Below are 21,562 nucleotides of genomic sequence, written 5' to 3' on the forward strand. Positions count from 1 at the left end.
CCTGGGTGCTGGCTGGTGAGTCTTGCCCACATGCTGAGGGTTTAACTGATCGCCATCTTTGGGGTCGGGAAGGAATTTTCCTCCAGGGAAGATTGGCGGAGGCCCTGGAGGATTTTCGCCTTCCTCTGCAGCATTGGGCATGGGTCACTTGCTGGAGGTCTTTAAACCACAATTTGAGGACTTCAGTAACTCAGACATAGGTTAGCGGTTTGTTCCAGGAGTGGGTAGGTGAGATTCTGTGGCCTGCATTGTGCAGGAGGTCAGACCAGATGACCATAATGGTCCCCTTCTGACCTTAAGTTTATGAATCTATGAATGAACATGGGTTCATAGAGCAAGTAAGTCAAATGGTCGTAAACCATTGTTTAAAAATGTAATTACAATTACATTACTTAACTTCATTATTTGTTTACACCAGGTGTGCTGCTATAGTCACTGCACATCACTTTACACACATGTATAGCAATTCAGACTAGCATTACGATGTGTCCCATAAACTGTGCTTGGTGAGACATCATCATCTGCTGTAAAATAAAAATAAAATGTTACCTCTTCTTTGGATTCGCTGTTTTCTCTTTCTCGAGGCTCTTGTTTGACATGGGTTACCATAGCAAATGCTGCCCGATCGTGACTGTCAGCAAGGTTGATTACATTAGTGATAGATGGAAGCATGGCTCCCTGACAGCTTGTGCCAATTGTAGTGTTTCTTTCACACACTGCCAACAGGAGCTAAGAAATTAAAAAACAGGCGAAGGTTTTAACACATTGCATGTGATGTATTTAAGAACACATGTCCTTGATTTATTTTGTATTGCACCTTTTTTCCTTGTCATAAGGGGCCTCTGTCCTTCTCAAATCAACAGCGAATGGGGAGACTATGTTTAACAGCTTGAACTTCCCTTTACAAATTGAGTTTGGATGTCAGGCTGGCCTGAATGAGTCAAAATTTTATCTACTTTATCTACATCAGAGCAATTGTTTCTACCAACTGGTTCATGAGCAGTTATTGTTGTTGTTTTCGAGATATCCCCCACCCTTCCTGTGTTTCTGAAATAGGAACAAATTCAAACAAATCTTAAAACGATGAAGATTTAGACTGAACAGAACAACACAGAAAGGAAACGCAATAACATTCTCCGCTCTATATGTTCAAGTACAAAAGGGTCAATAAGAAAGTTAAGATGGCAACTGAAGTTGCCTAGCAGTTGGAGAAAACTAGATAGCGAGAGTCTGGGACATGGACATTTGATCATTAAGCCGTCCCTCTACTGGCAGTATTAGAAGGGCCAAAGATTGAATGGGCATGGAGAATCTTTCTTTGCTAGATGTGCCCCTTCTAGGTCAGAGCTGAGGTGCCACACATATTCAGAGAAGAAAGTGGAATTCCATCTTCAGCTCATCACCTTCTGTCACTGATATGTGGTGAGTTATTGTGCCTTTGAGGTTGCCATTTGATTATAGCTCTAACAGGAAATGTATTGTCATATGTTAGGAAAGTAAGATTAGAGACCCCATAAGGACACATAGGGAACAAAAGTTTTCTGCATCTAAGCATCATATTTTTATGGATTTTTTTTTAAATTTAGTGTCTATATCTACATAATGTATACAATTTTCCACTAAAATACATGGCTTACCTAAACAGATATGTACAAGATTCCCGCTGTTCCTTATCACCCTGAAAGCTGCTCTGATCTTTCTCAGATGATGAAGTTAATAAAATGACTGCTTTGTGCTTGGTTATTTTATACTCAGATTTTGATATACAGGTCATTTCAAAGAAATTGGCAATTTAGTTATGTTTTGTTTTAGATAAAATGATCAGAAACCAGGTTTCACACCACAGCAATCCCCCTTTAAAATCTCTCTCAGCAACAGTTCTGACACTCCATTCTGATCTGTCTTTTAGGATTCAATCTGTCAAAAAGATTCCTTCTCCAGTCATTTTTTGTTTGTAAATCATTTTTTGCTTGAAGAAATTCTGAGCACTGCCTAGCTTTTCTCAGATAAACTGAAGCCTTAAAGCTTTAAAATACAGCCACTGGAGTCACTGTCAACTGGATTCAAGAGCATGATTGCAGAGATTTTCCAGGCACTATATTTTCAATATTTAAAAGCTTAGTACTTGTTTTAAAATGTTCTGAGCATCTAAAATGGTACCCTCAATATGGGGAGTTTTACGGGCTATATCACTTTTCAAGATACACACAGTACATCTATACATTCATAAGAAAAAAGAGCAGCAAATATCATTTCTAAAATTACATTCACGGTTCTCATAAAAAATGGTTTTCCTACTTCAATGCACTGCTTGATCCAAAAGTGATTTCCCATTGCTTCCCAGTTTTGAGAACAAGTTACATAAAGTAGGCGTTCATAGACACGACGCTTCATGGAATTGTCGAAGACCTCAAAATATTTGGCTCGGATGAGCGGCTGAGCACAACGCAGCCCCGAAAGGAATGCAGGTTCAAGTTTAGCAGTGAGCTCGCTTCCAGAAAGATTCTCATCCCTAGGAAGAACGCATAAGCAATTGATAATACACAGACCTTTGAAAGTGTCACATATTTATTTAGGAAGAGGATATTTTCTTTTGTTCTACCAATTTCTGGAAGATATTAATACCTGGAGTCAAGTGTGGCTTTGTCTACTACCAAAAAAAGCATAAGTTTCTGTGACATATCAAAAGTCCCTTGAGAACATCTCACATGGAGTCAAATCACAAGAACAAATACCACAATGGCCAAGAGACCCACCCTGTCCAATGGATGTAACTGTTTATCTCTCTGGATTAGCTCTGCAGCAAACCTTTCTACGAGCTTAATGCTATAAGGCTCAAATGAGTAATACAACGTTTCAATGGTTTCTCTATGAGTCCATTGTCCAGACTGAGCAAGGTGGAATTTTGGGTGGTGGAATCACTCCTGCGCCATGGAGGTTATACGAGTTGCTTTTAAAACATCTTACACTCAAACGAGAAGTTCATGTGTATACAATGCTAATCACTGTAGACAATTTTGTTAGCCAGGTGCCATACATGCAGGGGTCTAACTGCACACTTCTATTGTGGACAAGACAATCTCTCTGATTTACACTGGTGGAGGTTATTTCTGCTTGAAATACCCAGGTAAGCTCTATTGACGCAAATTGCAGTTTGCCTTGTCTACAACTAAGGGTTTGCACAATTGCTGCTACTCTGCTAGCTGGCTCTGAATGGCTGAAAACAAGGCATATGTTTAAAGTACAAAATTCCTTAGTGGTCATTATAACTTACTAGAAGTGCACACCTATTTTGTGGTGAGGCAATTATTGTAAATGTTTTTCTATAAACGGCTAGAAGATTCAAGTGTGGCTATCTAATTAACTAGAAAAATATGCATTACAATAAGCTTCCAAGAGAAAAGCTTCATATAAAGGGGAAAGGAGGGACAGTGCAATAGCAGTCAATACTATCTCTACATCACGATTAACTATGAAGATGCCACAGCCCCTTTTCTTTTTGCTGGGAGCATGGGCTGTAAAAAGATTTTGCATCTGAAGATCTAACGTGAATATGTAAATATGTTCACTCCAGTCTCAGTGAAATGAGCTGATTGTGCATTTTACAACAAATCTAGTATAGCCCTAAAAGATGGATGGCATGTTATAAAGGTCATGTATGGTACAAATTATGAACCAATAAGCTACAATACTTGATTAATTGCTATAATTACCTATAGACATAGTTAACAAGGTCTAAGAACTGGGCATTTAATTCAAGGTCTTCTGGAAAACGCTTTTCAATGTAGGTCATCATTTTCACTAGCAAAATGGACTTCTCCCGGAGAGTAGGTGTCTGTTAAAAAGAGACATGATTAATTTTCTCAATTCATCTTGAAACACAAGGAGAAATGGCATGTTCAAAGTACATTTCAGCCATCTTCTACACCATTTTTTTCACTCCTACACTAAAAATGGCTTGACACAAGGTCATGCTTTCTAAAAGTAAAAAAGCCCCCAAAACTCTAAAGTATTTATAGTTTTAGCATAGATATTACACTGGAAATATAAATAAATAAAGCTATGGATGCTTAAAATCATTAAAGATAAAAAAGTTTAATTGTTTAATAGCTAATGCCACTATATAAATCCTTGGTACACCCACACCTTGAATACTGTAGACAGTTCTGGTCACCCCATCTCAAAAGAGATATTAGAACTGAAAGTAGTACAGAAAAGGGCAACAAAAATTATTAAGGGTCTGGCACAAGTCCCACATGAGGAGAGAGATTAAAAAGATTGGGGCAGTTCATATTAGAGAAAAAAAAAAGAGATGACTAATGGGGGATATGATGGAAGTCTATATCATGAATGGTGTAGAGAAAGTGAATAAGCGTATCTACCCCTTCATCTAATACAAGAACCAGGGGTCACCCAATGACATTAACAGGTAGCAGGTTTACATCAAACATAAAGAAGTACTTATTAACACACCACCCAGTCAACCTGTGGAAACAGGGTTCAAAAAAGAATTTTATGTTCATGGAGGAAAGGTGCATCAATGGCTATTAGCCAAGATAGTCAGGGATGCAACCGTATACTCTGGGTATGCCTAAACCTCTGACTACCAGAAGCTGCGACTGGATGACAGAGGATGGAACATTCAATAAATTGCCTTGTTCTGCTCATTTTTTCCGAAGTATCCGACACCAGCCACCATTGGAAGACAGGATACCAGGCTATATGGACCACGGTCTGACCTAGTATGGACAACCTTATGACTATAAATACTGTGACCAACCAGTGGTCCAGAACGGTGTACAACAATTTTTTAGGTTATACTGCCATTGAACCATACTAGAGAGACAAGGTGGGTGAGGTAATGTCTTTCATTGGACCAACTTCTGTTGGTGGAAGAGACAAGCTTTTGAGCCACACAGGGCTCTTCTTCAGGTCTGGGAAAGGAACTCTCAGCATCACAGCAACATGCAATGTGGAAGAGACTGCTCAGCATAAGTAGTTAGTGCATATTGCAAGGGCCACCCAAATACCCTGAGAGAACCTGCTTCAATACAGAAATAAAATCCTCTCTGTCCACACACCTCTAGTTGTCGCTACCACTCGACACTAGAACCCATATTGAATATCAAACAACTACAACCCCTACTTGATGGGGAACCCCATCCTGAAACAAATCTTTCCTGAACTCCCACTTCTAGCCTTCAAACAACGCTGCAACCTCTACAAGCTCATCACCCAAAGCAAGCTCCCTACACACCAGGGCACAGCAACTCAAAGCAGCATCAGACCCTGCCAGAACATCAGATGCAAAACCTGCAGACGTATCTCTGCTACAATGATCAACACCCCCCTACTACATTCCTTTCAAGAGCCTATCTATGCCTATCACAAAAAACTGAGGCAAGAACAAAGCAGGAAAAACCCCTACACTTATGACAAAAGCAATTATGCCTTGTGAAGTAAGTAAGAATAAAAGGGTTTGGGTCACTGCATGAGAAAAGCCCCACAGTACGCACACAACAATAGGCATAAAAATATGTACTCATCACACCACAGAAAGAAGATTTTCAACAGTCTAAAATTTTCAGCCTGTAAACTTAAAAACTTGAATCAGGATCTTAGCTTGAACGCACAATTTGGACTTCATTCACTGCCAAATTCTTTCAGAAATAAGATATAGGTAAGGACACTGCATGATGTTATGGAAAGTGATGTAATTGGTAAGATATAGCTTCACCTACAAATATTCCATCATCTTACTTTAACTGAAGCAACTTTACATGGCCCTATAATACTGGCTTTTGGACACTTGAACCTTTGGCTTTAAAAAAAACATACATATTTTTCTTAGCAAAGCACTATTTCACATGAAAGGGAAAATGTAGCCTATAATGTGCTGAGCATTCTTAACTTCATTTCTTCCTTGGGAACCCAGAGTGTTCACAACTTATAGACGGCACTTAAAAATATGCAGAGATTTAGGTCCTTACAGAATCCTTTGTCAAACACTGAACAGAAAATGCAAGTTACAGGTTTTCATTAGTTTTTGGTTGGAATAAGGATTTTCACCTGATTTAACTTTTCAATTTACCTGATTGGCTGCCATTGGAGAATTGTTTTTCACCCATTCTTCCACTATTTTTACCACTGCACGAAGAATTTTAGCATCAGTAGATTTTTCAATGAGAGATGTTAGAATAGCTTGGATAAAATTTTTCCTCATCTCCATACTCATCACTGCAAGACGAGTTTTCACAAGATCCAAGCTCAGCATTACCAGTTCACTTGTACCTGCTATGGATAGAAGTGCATAATTTTATTCATCAGTCATTTCATATGCCTGAAAAAAATGATTTCAGTGTGATCTGCACAGTAGAACCTTCAAGTTCTAACATTGCTAACAATCTGTGAAGCTGATAACTGCTAAATATCACCCCTTCTCCAAGGCAACAGATAGGCAAGCCAATGAACACATTACACAAGAAACATCTAATCACAGAAACGCAGGGCTGGAAAGGATCTCAAAAGGTAATCTAGTCCAGTCCCCTGAGCCGAGGTAGGACCAAGTAAACCTAGGCCAGCAGTTCTCAAACTTTTGTCCTGGTGACCCCTTTCACATAGCAAACCTGAGTGCGACCCCCCCACCCATATAAATTAAAAACACTTTCAAATATATTTAACAACATTTTAAATGCTAGAGGCAAAGCGGGGTTTGGAGTGGAGGCTGACAGCTTGTGACCCCCATGTAATACCCTCATGACCCCCTGAGGGGTCCGGACCCCCAGTTTGAGAACCCCTGACCTAGACCATCGCTCATAGGTATTTGTCCAACCTGTTCTTTAAAAACCTCCAATGACGGGGATTCCAGAACCTCCCTTGGAAGCCTGCTCCAGTACTTAACTATTCTTATAGTTGGAAAGATTTTCCTAATAGGTAACCTAAAGCTCCCTTGCTGCAGCTTTAGTGGATTACTTTTTGTCCTACTTCCAGTGGACATGGAGAACAATTGATCACAGTCCTCTTTGTAACAGCCCTTAACATATTTGAAGACTCATCAGCTACCCCCTCAGTTTTCTTTTCTCCAGACTAAACATGTCTAGTTTTTTTAACCTTTCCTCATAGGTCAGGTTCTCTAAACCTTTTATCATTTTTGTTGATCTCCTCTGGACTCTCTCCAATTTATGCACATTTTTCCAAAAGTGTGGCACCCAGAATTGGACACAGTACCCAGCTGAGCCCTCACCTGTGCCAAGAAGAGCAGGACAATTGACTCTAGTGTCTTGCATATAATGCTTAAATTAACACACCCAGAATATTAGCATTTTTTGCAACTTCATCACCTTGTAGAATTATATTCAATTTGTGATCCTCTATACCTCCCAGTACTACCACATACCCAGTTAAGCAGGGTGGGTAAGCAATGATTTTTTATATCATTTTTTTAAAATGTATAGTTGATTTAAATAGTTTTTTTTATTTTATTTAAACTATAATACACCTTTTAAAATGAAAGCTAAATATAAACACAAAATATGTTAAGGCCTAATTATAATTTAGTTGTAAATCAATCCATCCTGCAATCAAAGGATAACATGGTTAAGGCCTCTTTATGGGTACAACTTTATGGAAAATTCTAGGGAACTATTAAAACAAAAACAGAAAATGTTACCATGGATACAAACCCCTATAAACACTTTGAAAAACAGTCTATGTATCATACTCAAAATAATGGCTCACAGTTCTCTTCAGGAGAGCTCTCCCTTATGGTCATGTCCATGTGAAAAGAATTCGGTTGGAAAGGAGGTGGTGAGGCCTCATTTTAATAATACTTTGACAACTATTAAAGTATACCAATAAATCATGAGGTATAAATAATTGAAGCTAGACTTGTCAAAATGAAAATAATATTTTGTGATGCAGTATTCTTATTCTGTTAATTTCCTGACTTGCTTATCTGCAAAATTTAATAATTTGTCTTGAGTTACTCAGGGATTAGTCTCAATTCACAAGGTTCTAGTCTGTGTAATTAGAATGCTAGTTAGAAATCTAATATTGGAAGTGCTTCTTCCAAACAATTTTCCTCAGCAGCTTCATCATTAATTGAAATATTTTGTTCTTTAATAGCACTGTATTTCTTTAGCAGCACTTTTGCATTTCGTATTGACTCATTATTTGGGTCATTTGATGATAGGCAGAACTCCATCTACTGATAAAGTCACCGCTGAAAAAAGATAACAAGGACACCAACTAGTTTCACAAACAACTACTTCATTAATATTAGCTTACACCTATTAAATTAAGATTCACTGAAAGCAGAGGAGTGTCAACCTATACTGAAGAATCCAATTATTTTTAAATATACTGCATTTCAAATATTTTCTAACCAATTGATGTTTGACTCAATATTAAATTGTTCAGAAGGTATTAAGAATACGAAAATGTTATTTTTTTCCAGTCGATACTTTCAACAAGATTTCTCACTTTTTATTGGATTATTTTCAAATTATTCAACACACTATGGAATTCAAAACCTTAACAAATACACAAGCAGCTAAAACCACTCAATCCCTGCATTATGATAGGATTACATTATTTAAAACTTTTATTGACCTGCATTACTACCTGTGGTTGCTTCTGCTGTTCCTGATGCAGCCTGTGGATTCAAATGTTCCCTGACCATCTTCTGTAGAGATCGCATGAAGACTGAAATCAGTCTGTCTATGTAGCTTGGATTGTTACTGCATGCAGACTTCAGAATCATTAAAGTACCTAAGATATAAACAAAAACTCTTTAAAAGACAACTAAAATCATCATTCATAATTTAGGAAACCAGATGAACATAAGAATGGCCATACTGGGTCAGACCCAAGGTCCATCTATCCCAGTGTCCTGTCGTCTGACAGTAGCCTATACAAGATTCCCCAGAGGCAATGAACAGAACAGGTAATCCATCAAGTGATCCATCCCTTGTGGCCTAGTCCCAGCTTCTGCCAAACAGAGGCTAGGGACACCATGCCCTATTTTGAGTAAACTAAATTCTGTACTTGTCGTATGAAAGGACAGGCAGAGTGCTCTACTTTTGGAAAGTTGTGTCCTACCTTGGATATTCAGCTATCCCTGTTACAAAGACAGGAAATCTATGTAGATGCATGATGGAAAAGGCTAGCAAACCAAGATTAATTGCAATTTTTTCTATTTCGCTCTCTGAAAGTTTCCTTTCTACTCAGTTAGAAGCTCAGTTTTGCAACAGAAACACCCTAAATATATCTAATAGTTGACTCTTGCCTTGTTAAATAGCTTTTTTCATGCCATGGAACAGTGTCAGTTCTTAAATCCCATAATATGAAAATAAAGCATTATACTTGTTGGACATATAGATGTAATCCTCCCAGAATGTCATTAATTAGTTTCATATATCAGTAACTAAGTAGATAAGAAATCATCATAATTAAAAGGGTACATACTTGAGCTATGCAGGAGCTGTCATTTAGTATTAAAGATGCGTCCTAAGTAGCTGTATTAGAACAAATACATATTTTTCTCCTCAAACTGTATATTTGTTAGCAATGCCTGTGCACATATATTGGATATAAATGTAGTGATTGATGCGCCTCTGAAGTATGTTGGCGTTCATGTATGGCAGCTGATTTTACAAGATATATAGCAACACCTGTCCTCACACAGTATACAGATAGACTAGAAACCTTATTCTGGCGGTAACAACCATTTCCCACTTTTCTTCATCTTCATAATTCATCAAATAACCCACAATATTTAGAGTTTCAGTGTTTTATTAACAGACAGAATGACTGCTTTGAAAGCTTTACTTTATTTTGTCCTTCCTATTCCGCCCCTCGGTATCTTTTAAGAGTCTGGACCTCTTTTTTATAAAGCATCGATAAGATATAGACTGACTCAGGGAAAACAGAATCTAACCTTGGAGTGTGCTCTGGACAAATGATAAAAAGTCTCTTTCCTGGTTAGTGTGTTGTACAGCATATCCTGACACCTGACAAATAGGCAATTCCTTAAGTGAAATTACACCTGTCTGCACAGATCACAAACTAGGATAGTGAAGGACATTTGCCATTTAAAGCAGCAAGCTTTTCTAACTTGTGCAATTTCAAGTCTGCATTATTGACAGAACCAATTCTGAGCCAAACTTGGTATGACTAGCCAAACTGTCTAATTGTTCCAACATATCTTAGTTGTAGTCAAGCGTTCAGACAAGAACCAAAAGGGAGATTAGTTCCCTGGTAGTTTAATCAATGTAAATAAATAGTGAACTAGGAATGCGTTTCAGCTTTTCAAAACTGTGCTTAATGAAAAGACATTCAGAAATGTTACCTTTTGAAAAGAGTGTACTGTATCCGAGATTCTTCACTTATTCAGAATCCAAAGTTCTAAATAAGACTCTTATGTGATTTAAATCAGCTAACATTACTATGCTTTCAACAAACTGGTGCTTGTATTCAAAAGAAAAATACTGGACAAAAAAACATTTAAGTGTATTTACTTCGTTTTTTCTTTTTTAAAAAACCCACGATCCTATGCCCCAAAAATAGAAACTGCAGGATTTTGGCTGCTCCAACTGAAATTTCCAATAGCTTTAACTTTACATCATTGTTACTTTAAATGCCTTTTCTCGTTCCTACATGCACTTAGTAACTAAGACACCTATCCAGCCACCAGTATCCATTTTCAATACTTATCTTCAGGCCAGCTGCTTGGAAATGATAGAATGCAATGAGCCCTGTAGCCTTATTCCTCAAGGCTGTCAGCCCTCATCCCAAGGTCATGTCTGCATCCAGATTTCCCAGGGCAGCACACAGCACTATCTACAGGGCTATCAACCCCCTTACAGAAAATAAAATAAAACCTAATGACAAAGAACACGCTAATTAGAGAGCCAATCTATAGACATGTACAAGAGGAACGAGAAACTCACCGAAGAGTTGGGAAGGATTAGCATTAGTGGCTTTTTCATAATTAGTAAGCCCTTCATAAATAACCTTCCCGACTGCAGCATATAAGCATTCCAGCTCTTCATATTTTGACGCTACACTTGAAGTACCTGAGACAAAGTTGACAACATAAAAACCAAATAAGTTTTAGAATATTATAGTTATTAGAACAGCACAAGGGGCTCCCTCTGAACAGTCTGTACTTGCATGTCACAAAACCCTGCATCTATTATACAATCACTGTGGCCTTTGTTTTGGGTATCACTTCCCCAGTATGCTCACCAAAATTTTCCTAGTAATAAGATGGTGTCGATTAATTTAGTAGTGCTATAACAGGACTTATCCTTGTCAAGTGTTCCATATTACCTAAAACCTCTCTTTACACCCGATTTCCCTTTCTTCTCTTAGTAAAAAACAGTGATGTTCAACTACTGAAAAACAGCATTTTTCAAAGCAGAAAAATGGTAATTGCAAAAGACATTAAATTTATAGCAGGCATTTCTTGAGTCAAAGTAATGACTGCCACAGGTTATTAAGTTTTTATGTCAATGGATAATGATGTATTCCACATGATTACTTATAACAACTTTTTTTTTTTTTGAGAGGTTGAAAGTGCAAGCTAAAATGGACCATAAAATGCAGAACACGTAAAACAGAAGATTAGCATATTCAGAAATGTCTCCCTGCTCCCCCCACCCACCCAAACCACTTAATTTATGCAGTGATAAAAGAAAAAGGAGGAGGAAAATACCACATACTTGGTTCTGTAGGGAATATACTCATTAAGCGAGAGAGTAGACTGTGGACAGCCCTCAAAACCTTAGTGTTTCCACATGTCATACAAGCAGCTACTCCTCGCTGCAGAGGTTTGAAGCTGCTAAGGATAGCTGAAGACTGCAGTACAGTTAATAGGAAACTTAGGACCTCTAACCCAGTGCAAATGTTGGCAAAGTTGGCCTGATTGGGCTGTTCCTAGAAGAACACATATAGTGGAACAAACAAAAGAGCATTAGACTTGTCAGCTCACACCAAACGTGTGAAATCTACAACATGATTTCAGGCTTCCATATTACAAGAGTTTCAATTCTGTGTTCTTACACCAGCCATGTTTTCCAGATCTACAAAACATGAGACACTGGAAGCCACTAACTGCATAGCTGAAATTTACCTATTTGCATACATTTAACATTACAGGAGTGGTGAAGTAGCGAAGAAAGTGGCTCTCACCCTTGCCTAACCAGAAACTGCTTGGAACAATGGGCAGCACTATATTTGCCTGTGGAAATACTTTAAAAGAGAAAGATATTGAAGAGAAGGTACAAAACAGCCTATTCTGATGGACCTTTAAAAGAAGTGCTTATGAGAAATGGGTGCTTCAAGCCCAGAAAAAGGATGTTTGAAACGAAACCAATCTAATGACTAGAAAATAAAAGATTTTGCTAGCCCTGTCTCCCATCCTAAAACGTAACTACTGTTACAGTGAATTAGGCTGTATGACTTCATCTAATAGAAAGCAGAAGAATATTATTCATCATTTGGATTACTGTAGTGCCTAGGAGCCCTAATGCCAGGTGCTGTACAAAACACAGAACAAAAGGACAGTCCCTGTACCAAAGAGCTTACCATCTAAATGTTATACAAGCACTAGGGCCACCCACCTTCCTGCCTGTTTGTTTTTTGGCCTACCAGCTGCTGGATGAAGCGAGCTCTGCCTTTTCCAACTCGTTATCCTGTAGGCATCACAAATAAGCAGGCAGAAGATTTGCAAGCGATGACAAACTGGAAGACTTCTTCTCCAGAGCACTGGAGGGAGTTACGACAGACTGCAATTCAACAACTGGAAGTCCTGGATGGCCTGGTTCTCTCAATTGCTCATGCAAGTCAATTTGCCATCCTCACCATTACTCTATGTTCTTATATTTATCTGGAAAGGGGCAACAATCTCCAGGACTCCACTCTTGAGCAAGGACTTAACCAGGTCTCCCCGCTGCCAGTGAGTACCCTAACTGCCAGGCTATAGGGTATTCTGAGATGGGAGTCTCACCTTTCCTGTTGAATCTTTGTATAAAAGACTTGAGTGATCATTGGGCCAGAAACAGAGAATTACTCTATAGCCCAGTGGTCAGAGGACCTCACCTCATCTGGGAGGAGGACATACTTGGTTCCTAGGTTTACTTCACTGAATATTTAAGTATTTTATAAGAAGTGGAACAGCTTCAACAGGAGAAATTGAGAGAGACCCATCCCCAGAATACTCTGGAGGTTAGGCATTCACATGGGGAAGAAGGGAGGAATAGCGGTTCAAGGTCCCTGCTCCGGAACAGCGATTCAAATCTGGACCTCCCACATCCCAGATGAGTAGCCTAACCACTGGGCTAAATGTTACAAGGGGGCACCACTACTACTACCACCTATTTCTCTTGCTCCTCCTCCAGTTTTGGTGTTTAAATCCCCCTTGTGAATATAGTCTGAAAAACTGAAACAAGATGCTTCATTCATGTCGAAAAACTTTGTTCCGAGATTTCTGAATGTTCTCTTATATGTGTCAACAAATAATTCACTAAAACTGTCCCAAAACTGCATTTTTCAGTGAAAAAAAGTTACCACTATAAAATTTGGCCCAGTGTTAGTCCTCAGTAAAAACCTCTGCATCTTCTATTCCCAGAAATATTCAAGTGCGGTCTTGTTTTACCTAAGTCCTGTTATTTCTGCTCAGCCACCAAAACCTCGTAAGGCCTGAACTCAGATAAATATATTTGCATTGGAATTAATGAGACCAAAAAAGGTGGGTGGGAGAGAATTCTGACACAAGGCCGAATATGTTATGATGTTTCAGTTGTAGGATTGAAGAGAAAATGTGCTGAACTGCGGATAAGTAACTGTGGTTGTTCTATTCAGGGTGGATAACATTTGCTACTGAAGTGCTGAATTTTAATGGGAGTTCTCATTAGTTAAGGTGTACAGTATTTTTGAAAAAGCATAAGTAGAGTTCTGAGTAATGAATAATGATGAAGCATCACCAACTACAGAGGTTTAAAGCCAAATGTACACGGGTATATAGAAACAACACTATTAACCACTTTTAAACAGAGGTCAACTAAACCAGCCCCATTGGTAGGAGGAGAAAATTATTGAAGTGGCTACCTTTTAAAAATAAAAGATTATCCAAGCAACTATCTTCATACCAGTAATGTACAGTATCTAAACATCTGTCAAACATTTAGAAAAAGGAATCATGGTAAAAGTATTCTTTAAAAATCATTTACTACTGCAGAGAAGTAGGACTGCCACTGCTTTATTCCACAGTGGGAAACCAAAAAGTGATCCCAATATATTTATCACAATAAGAAAGTTCATACTACTTATTATAGTAGTATGGTACAAATAACTTAGTTTACAGTATTGTAATATTATTCCATGTAATATTAAAAATAGGGATATCAAATTACTAAAAATATAATCGCAATCAATCACGAGATAAAAAATAGTCACGATTAATTGCACCGTTAAACAACAATACAATACCAATTTAAATTGATTATAAATATTTTGGCAATTTTTCTACGTTCAAATATATTCATTGTATTCTGTCTTGCAATCGAAAAGTGTAGAGTGCTCACATTTATATATATCTATATATATAAAATATTTGTAATAAACATATATTTATTGTAATTAAAATTTATGAGATAAATAAATAGTATTTTTCAATTCATCTCATACAAGTACTGTAGTGCAATCTCTTTAACGTGAAAGTGCAACTTACAAACGCAGAATTTCTTTTAACATAATTGCACTCAGAAACATAACAATGTAAAACTTTAGAGTCTACAAATCCACTCAGTCCTACTTCTTGTTGAGCCAATCACTAAGACAAATGAGTTTGTTTACATTTACTTGCCTGCTTATTTACAATATCACTTGAAATGAGAACAGACGTTCAAATGGCACTGTTGTAGCCAGTGCTGCACGATATTTACACGCCAGATGGCATACGAATGTTTAGCATGTCTGGCATGTAAATACCTTGCAGCGCGGTTTACTACAGCACCACTCGAATGCCTGTTCTCACTTTCAGGTGATATTGTAAATAAGAAGTGGGAAGGTGAAAGAAAACAAAACTCATTTGTCTTAGTGATTGGCTCAACAGGGAGTAAGACTGAGTGGATCTGTAGGCTCTAAAGTTTTACAGTGTTTTATTTTTGAGCGCAGTTACATTAAAAAAATACATTTAAGCATGCTAAATATTAATAATAAATTTAAATTGGTATTCTATTATTGTTTAATAGTGTAAATAAAACTGCAGTTAATCACAACTTTAAAATCTAGTTAATTTGTTTTACGTTAATTGCATGCATGAACTGCAATTCACAGCCCTAATCAAAAACTTCACTGTTAAGTATAGAATGCCAACCTTTCACTAAGACAAGGTGGGTGTTATCTTTTAATAGACCAACTTCTGTCGGTGAGAAAGACAAGCTTTTGATCTACTAAGAGCTCTTCTTCAGGTCTGTACCACCAACAACTCCTTGCACCAGTCGTTTCCCCACCACCTTTGTCCCAGTTTCCCTACTTGCCATCCCCAGACCTGATTCCTCAACACTCTGCATTCCAGCCAGACTGCCTCCTCCCTTCTCCTTCATCCTGCTTGGGAATCAGCAAAGGAAGCACTGAGATCAATGAAAAAATAGTTTCCATGCTCTTAATTCTGATGCCAGGTGTCTCAGTGGCCTGCAGCTGCCCAGAGGGGCAGTTGTGGAGACAGTCCTGCAGCCCTAGGCTGGAGCATGTCCAGCACAGACAGAATCTTCAGCCACTTTAGTTGCCAAACGTTTATAAGTATCTGTTGAGCACGTGCAAACAGATCCATAAGCTTATTTGTTTCCTTTATTTTGTTTCTATTGATTTCATATGTAGTATTTACATTGCACGTTAGAACAAAAATCAGTTTTAACAACTCTACAAACTAAAATTTAACTAACAATACTAGCATTGCTAGCAAAATTCTTGACAGAAAGAATGTAACATTTATTAACATGCACTTCCATTCTCAAATGTTGACTTTTACCTAAAACCTCTTGTCAAGGAAAATGACAAGAATAATTACTCAAAAATACCTATAAATCAATTTCATTAGTTCTAGTAATGACAGTGATTAAACTAGTAATGGACCAATACTTAATTTAAAATTCTCTACAACAGAGTGCTACTATCGTCAATATATCGTCTAAACCTAAGATCTGCATATTATAAGTAAAATAGATCTCTCAGATACTGGCTAATCAAGAAATAGGTAAATTGTTATTAAAGACCTTCAATATCTTATTAAGCCAGTACTCAATTATGTCCTGTGTTACTGAATCTTAAAGCTCTACAGGGCTGGAATTTAACTTACCACAGTCATTAGCAGTTTATCAAACCACTGCAGTTTGAGTTCTGATTTTGGCCACATATCTGGTCGTAAAGCTGTCTTCAAAAGGTTAACGCAGCGTCGAGACAGCAATTCTCCAGGAGATCCAGCAGTGTTTGAGCTGTCATTTACCTAGCAATTAATCAAAATTATTGCAGAATGACAGCCATTTATAACCATGATCTTTAGAACTCATTAATTTTTTACATATCCTATGTAAGCATATCACTGTCTAGTTTTGGAAAGGCTTAGCTAAAGTAACTATACCAGTACAATCACAGTACTGTATTACCGAAAAGGCTAGTATTGTATTTATGAACAAACTGATTTTAAGATGTTACGGCTCTGAAAAAATTCTCAAAAAGGATGTCAGGTTGCAACAACATTTTAAAATGCATTTTGCTAAGTATACAGCTGAGCAAACAATTCACAGGAACTATTTTGATTAATTTAATTGTCATGTTCACAATTTGTCTGTGAGCAGTTTAAAGTTCTTTAGTTTATTCACGTTTAAAATTTTTCTGTGGGTAACATTTTCAAAAGCATCTCAGCAGCTTAGGAGTCTAAGTCGCATTTTCAGAGTTGCACTTGAGAGGCTACATCTCGGTGAAAGTCAGTAGAACTGTTTTTTCCCCATTGATCATGGATTTAGGCATGTAGAAACCTAAGTAATAATTGCTCTAGTATTGTTACAAAATATATTTTTATATCTCAAAAACCAAGTCAATTTCTTAAAGTTCTTTACATCTAAATGTCTCGTCAGCTATACAGACATCTCAGAGTATAACTACAAAAATATGGAACATTAATATTTAATAAAAATGTACTTAAAAATTGGCACAACCTTATGTTTTTCATATGACCTTTTCATACCAATTTCCAAAAACTTTTCAGAAGGCGACAGCCAGCCATTGTTAAAGTTTATACATTTATCCCAGACTGAAAATAATGCTGTACAATAAAAGTTTATTTGCATTTTTGAACACTAATGAAGCATTGGTACATGCATTTCAGAATCAGACAGTACCTGGCAAGCAATTCTAATGAGGAAGTTCACCACAGTATCTGTATGTTGCTTGTCAATTGGCTTCGAAAGAAGTGCATCAGCTCCTGGCAATGACTGAGTACGTCCAAATACCTGTGCACACAATTTTTGCTCAATAAAAGAGGGGCAATGGTATATAATATATTGTGTTTAAATAATAATATAAAGCACAGCTATGAATGAATCTTAGTTTAACAGTGAGTAGGCTATAAAATTATGAAGGAAAATGAACACTAAGGTTACTCAGTCTTAAAATTGCTGGTTATAAGAACAAAAGGAAACTGAATATTTCTTACTGTGCTTATTGCCCCAGTAGCTGTCCTGAATCGTTTAACCTCTTGACCAGAATCAACAGACAATCCTCTTTTAACAGAAGATGAGGCAGAACTTGCTCCTTCTCCACTTGCACTTGGATCCATATCTGAATCTGGCTGAAATATCAGTGATACACAAATTTTAAAAAAAAAATCATGGTAACACTTTGAAGTTCATCAATACTGTTACTATTCCTACCTGTTGATCTTTAATTCTCTGCAATTCCCATTTGATGACTACTTCAGCGAGGTCCACAGCCAGTTTTCTTTGTTCAATGGTAACACTGGGAGTGAAACCCAGCCTCTGCATGGCACTAACCATATGCTGCACCAAATGGTGTCTTACAGGGTAATAAACCTGTAGAAATGGATTCATAAATGTGTTACATGTAAACTCACTATATTTTACATATTCCCTACCACACAGAAAACAGAATGGTAAATTAATTGCCTTTAAGCCCAGAGTTGGTTATATCTGCACCACGCTCATCCCTCTAGAATTAAGGCAAGAAGCCGGTACTTTGGTAAAACAAACATTCCTGACCAGATTTTCCCTGACTCACAGGTAACCCAGACTAAGGCTACAGCTATACTAGAGAGCGTACAGCAGTACAGCTGCACCAATACAGGTGCACCGCTGCAAGCTTTCTAACAGCTGCTCTAGGCCAACAGGAGAGAGCTCTCCTGTCAGCTTAACTACTCCCCTCCCACAAGGGGCGGTAGCTACACCTCTACCTCGATATAACGCTGTACTCGGGAGTCAAAAAAAAAAAAATCTTACTGCATTATAGGTGAAACCGCATATATCGAACTTGCTTTGATCCGCCTGAGTGCACAGCCCAGGCCAACCGCCCCCTCCCCCTCCGGAGCACTGCTTTACCGCGTTATATCTGAATTTGTGTTATATCTGGTCACGTTATATCGGGGTAGAGGTGTATGTCACTGGAAGAAGTTCTCCTGCTGACACAGCACTGTCCACTAGGGTGCTTATGCCAGTGTAATTTATGTCACTCAGGAGTCACTCACCTCCCTGACTGACATAAGTTATGCCGACATAAGGTGTAATACAGACATAGCCTCAGAATCATACCTATCTAGTGTTTCATTTTGGAAACAAACTCCAAACTTCACTTTTAGTGTTGCTTTCAAATGTTTTATTAGCACTTCAGTTGGCTCCCTATTTACGTTATTTCATACCATGTGCAAGCTAATTTTAAGAGTGCTTTTGGACCAAGACCAAGTTGACCTTTTGCTTAAGTTAAACTGATATTTGAAGCATTTGTGCACTTTTGGGAACACGACTCTTTAAACCACCATGTAAGGGTGGAGGAGGCTTTAACAAACAAAAAACAATGCACAGGGCATGTGGGTAAAAAAGGGAAAGATGTAACAATGTAAAAGCAAAAGTTAGAAGAGACAGAGGCATTTCAGAATTGGACAGATATATTGTTACGTTAACGGCAGACATTTTCAGCTTTAAACATTTGTAGTATGCACATGTGCATACAGAACCATCTCCTTTAAATATTTGTTCTCTCCTATATAATTTGGATCTCACTAATTTTTATTTAGTCTGTATTATATCTCCTAGGCATCTAGGATAATTTGTCCAAGTGTTCGGTTGGTCACTGTATACATACCTTGAAATGCTGTACTATTAAATGCAAAATATGGACCAGCTGTGGAACTGTATGGCCCTCTTCTACAATGATTTTTCGTGTCCAATGAGTCAGCATCTGATGTCCATCCTCCATTCGAGCAGGCACAGCTGGAGTTAGAATAGCCATTGCTTGCCTGACAATTGCTCGAGCCTCCATTGCATGAGCTTTTAGAAGACTGTGAAAAACCTAAAAAAAAGGAGTGATCCTCTTAAACATGGTATAAACCTCTTCTTCTAAAGAATAATACATCTCTTTAAGACCTTTTCCCTTGAATAAATGGCAGTTTCACTTCCTTGGCCTGAACCTGCTATCCTGTTTTTCCCCAGCGTCTGATGCTACGTTTTCGTAAGTGTCTCCCCCACGAATCCCTTGTCCTCTTTCTCAAACACCATTTTTTTAAATGATACTGCTAATGCCTTGATTCTAAGAGACCTCTAAATATTACCTGCTTCTTCACTGCCTCATCTCCCTTATTCACCAGCTCTAAGCTCTTTGAAAGTGTCATCTATTCCCACTATCTTGAATTGCCTGCATCTCTCTCCTTTACACCTGTCAGTTACCTTCTACCCTCTTCATATTCTAAAACTGCCCTGAAAGTTACCAATGATCTTCTCTATGTTAAGGCCAGTTCAAATTTTTCATTATCTTTTTGCTGCCTTCATTACCAGGAACAAGCCCCTCTTTCCACTGAACTTCCCAGGTGATGATTCTCTTCTCTCACCTACTGCCTTTACTGGATCCCTTCTTGTAGATACCTCACAAGGTGCTGGTCTTTGGCCTGCCCCTTCTATGCTTGCTCCCTGGGTGATCTTATCTGCTCTTATGGTTTTAGTTATCACATGTATAATGATTATTCAAAACTACATCTCCATCCTCCATGACAGGCCCTCCATTACAGTACAAAATAACTGATTAAAGAAAGCATACACCAGGAATAGTACTTATCAGCATCCCTTTAGCATATTAGTGCAAATTTGTACACAATACCTGCAACACTATCTTCTTATGTATGGCAAATTTTGCAATGATGTGTGCTAAAAGCAAATGTCCACTGTACTTGCACGCTGGGTCCACACACGCCTTAGACAAGAGACAGGGCCAGGCAAAGGTCATCAGGCGCCGCAGTTTGCTGTTCCGGTTCTTGTTATTGTCATGAATGTGATGTGGGGCATGTTCCACAAGAAGCGTTGCAAATTGCAAGAGATAAATTCGGAGTGAATCCAGCATATCTGCTTGCTTTTCTGGGTCAAGTACCTATTCCCAAGAGTGGAGGGGTAGCAAGATGGGGGACGGGGAATAAATAAATATCTTCAAAAGCTCTACACACATTACCAGCTACAAGAACAAATATAGTTCACAAAGTCTATAAAAAACACACACCAACCTGAAAAAGTATCTGCAGCAACAGATAAGATGACTTTTAGAACAACGTACTTTTATTACTAGCCATCAGCACCAGGGGCGGCTTTAGGTATTTTGCCGTCCCAAGCACAGCAGGCAGGCTGCCTTCCGCAGCTTGCCTGCGAGAGGTCCCCAGTCCCGTGGATTCAGCAGCACGCCTGTGGGAGGTCCGCCGAAGCTGCGGGACCAGTGAACCCTCTGCAGGCATGCTGCTGAAGGCAACCTGCCTACCACCCTCACAGCGACCAGCAGGGTGCCCCCCAAGGCTTGCCGCCCCAGGCACGCGCTTGGCATGCTGATGCCTGGAGCCGCCCCTGATCAGCACTCTCCAAAGGAATGGGCAACTGTCCATTTCTCATCTATTGCCCAAATGATCCTTGATTATACTGTATGCACATACATCTACATTTAGGGCCAGGTTTTCAAAAGTCTTCAGAACACACAACAGAGGCCAGATTTTCATAAGAGTTCATGTAGCAGGGTGGTTAACCCGCTCCTGCCCTGAAGAGCTTAAAACAGCCCTGGGGGACTCTTGTGGCTGGAAGCTGCTAAGATGGGCTGATTGGGAAGTGGCTTCATCTGGGCCACACCCCAATTAGGCCACAGCTGGACTGTATAAAGAGGCTGAGAGAAAGAAGCTCAGCAGTCTCCTTCTGCCTGTAGGGAGCTGGAGACAGGGTACCTGAGTGGTACAGAACTGGGGAGCTCCAGCCTGGAAAGCCCCAGGCTGCCGCCTAGCATAAGGCCAAGAGGTACTGGGAGTTCC

At 38.6% G+C, this 21,562-nt stretch overlaps 1 protein-coding gene across 9 annotated transcripts in view; it reads right to left on the reverse strand.

Moving 5' to 3' along the window:
* The window catches only part of TRRAP (transformation/transcription domain associated protein), a 170,009-nt gene that overhangs the window by 83,679 nt on the left and 64,768 nt on the right, over positions 1–21,562 (reverse strand). For 6 of the 9 annotated variants that reach the window (XM_050966694.1, XM_050966693.1, XM_050966692.1 and 3 more), the window contains 13 exons: positions 20,383–20,649; positions 19,375–19,581; positions 17,934–18,092; positions 17,717–17,851; positions 17,403–17,513; positions 16,361–16,507; positions 11,724–11,937; positions 10,950–11,075; positions 8,611–8,769; positions 6,092–6,294; positions 3,714–3,835; positions 2,299–2,512; positions 550–729 (listed from right to left, as the gene is read on the reverse strand). In XM_050966694.1, coding sequence (XP_050822651.1) covers positions 550–729; positions 2,299–2,512; positions 3,714–3,835; positions 6,092–6,294; positions 8,611–8,769; positions 10,950–11,075; positions 11,724–11,937; positions 16,361–16,507; positions 17,403–17,513; positions 17,717–17,851; positions 17,934–18,092; positions 19,375–19,581; positions 20,383–20,649 — 2,244 coding nt within the window. The remainder of the gene's footprint in view (positions 1–549; positions 730–2,298; positions 2,513–3,713; positions 3,836–6,091; positions 6,295–8,610; positions 8,770–10,949; positions 11,076–11,723; positions 11,938–16,360; positions 16,508–17,402; positions 17,514–17,716; positions 17,852–17,933; positions 18,093–19,374; positions 19,582–20,382; positions 20,650–21,562) is intronic. The other 3 variants (XM_050966696.1, XM_050966695.1, XM_050966691.1) reach the window with 1 other exon arrangement.

The sequence above is a fragment of the Gopherus flavomarginatus genome, chromosome 9 (genome assembly GCF_025201925.1).
Source record: "Gopherus flavomarginatus isolate rGopFla2 chromosome 9, rGopFla2.mat.asm, whole genome shotgun sequence".
Classification (NCBI taxonomy): Eukaryota; Metazoa; Chordata; order Testudines; family Testudinidae; genus Gopherus; species Gopherus flavomarginatus.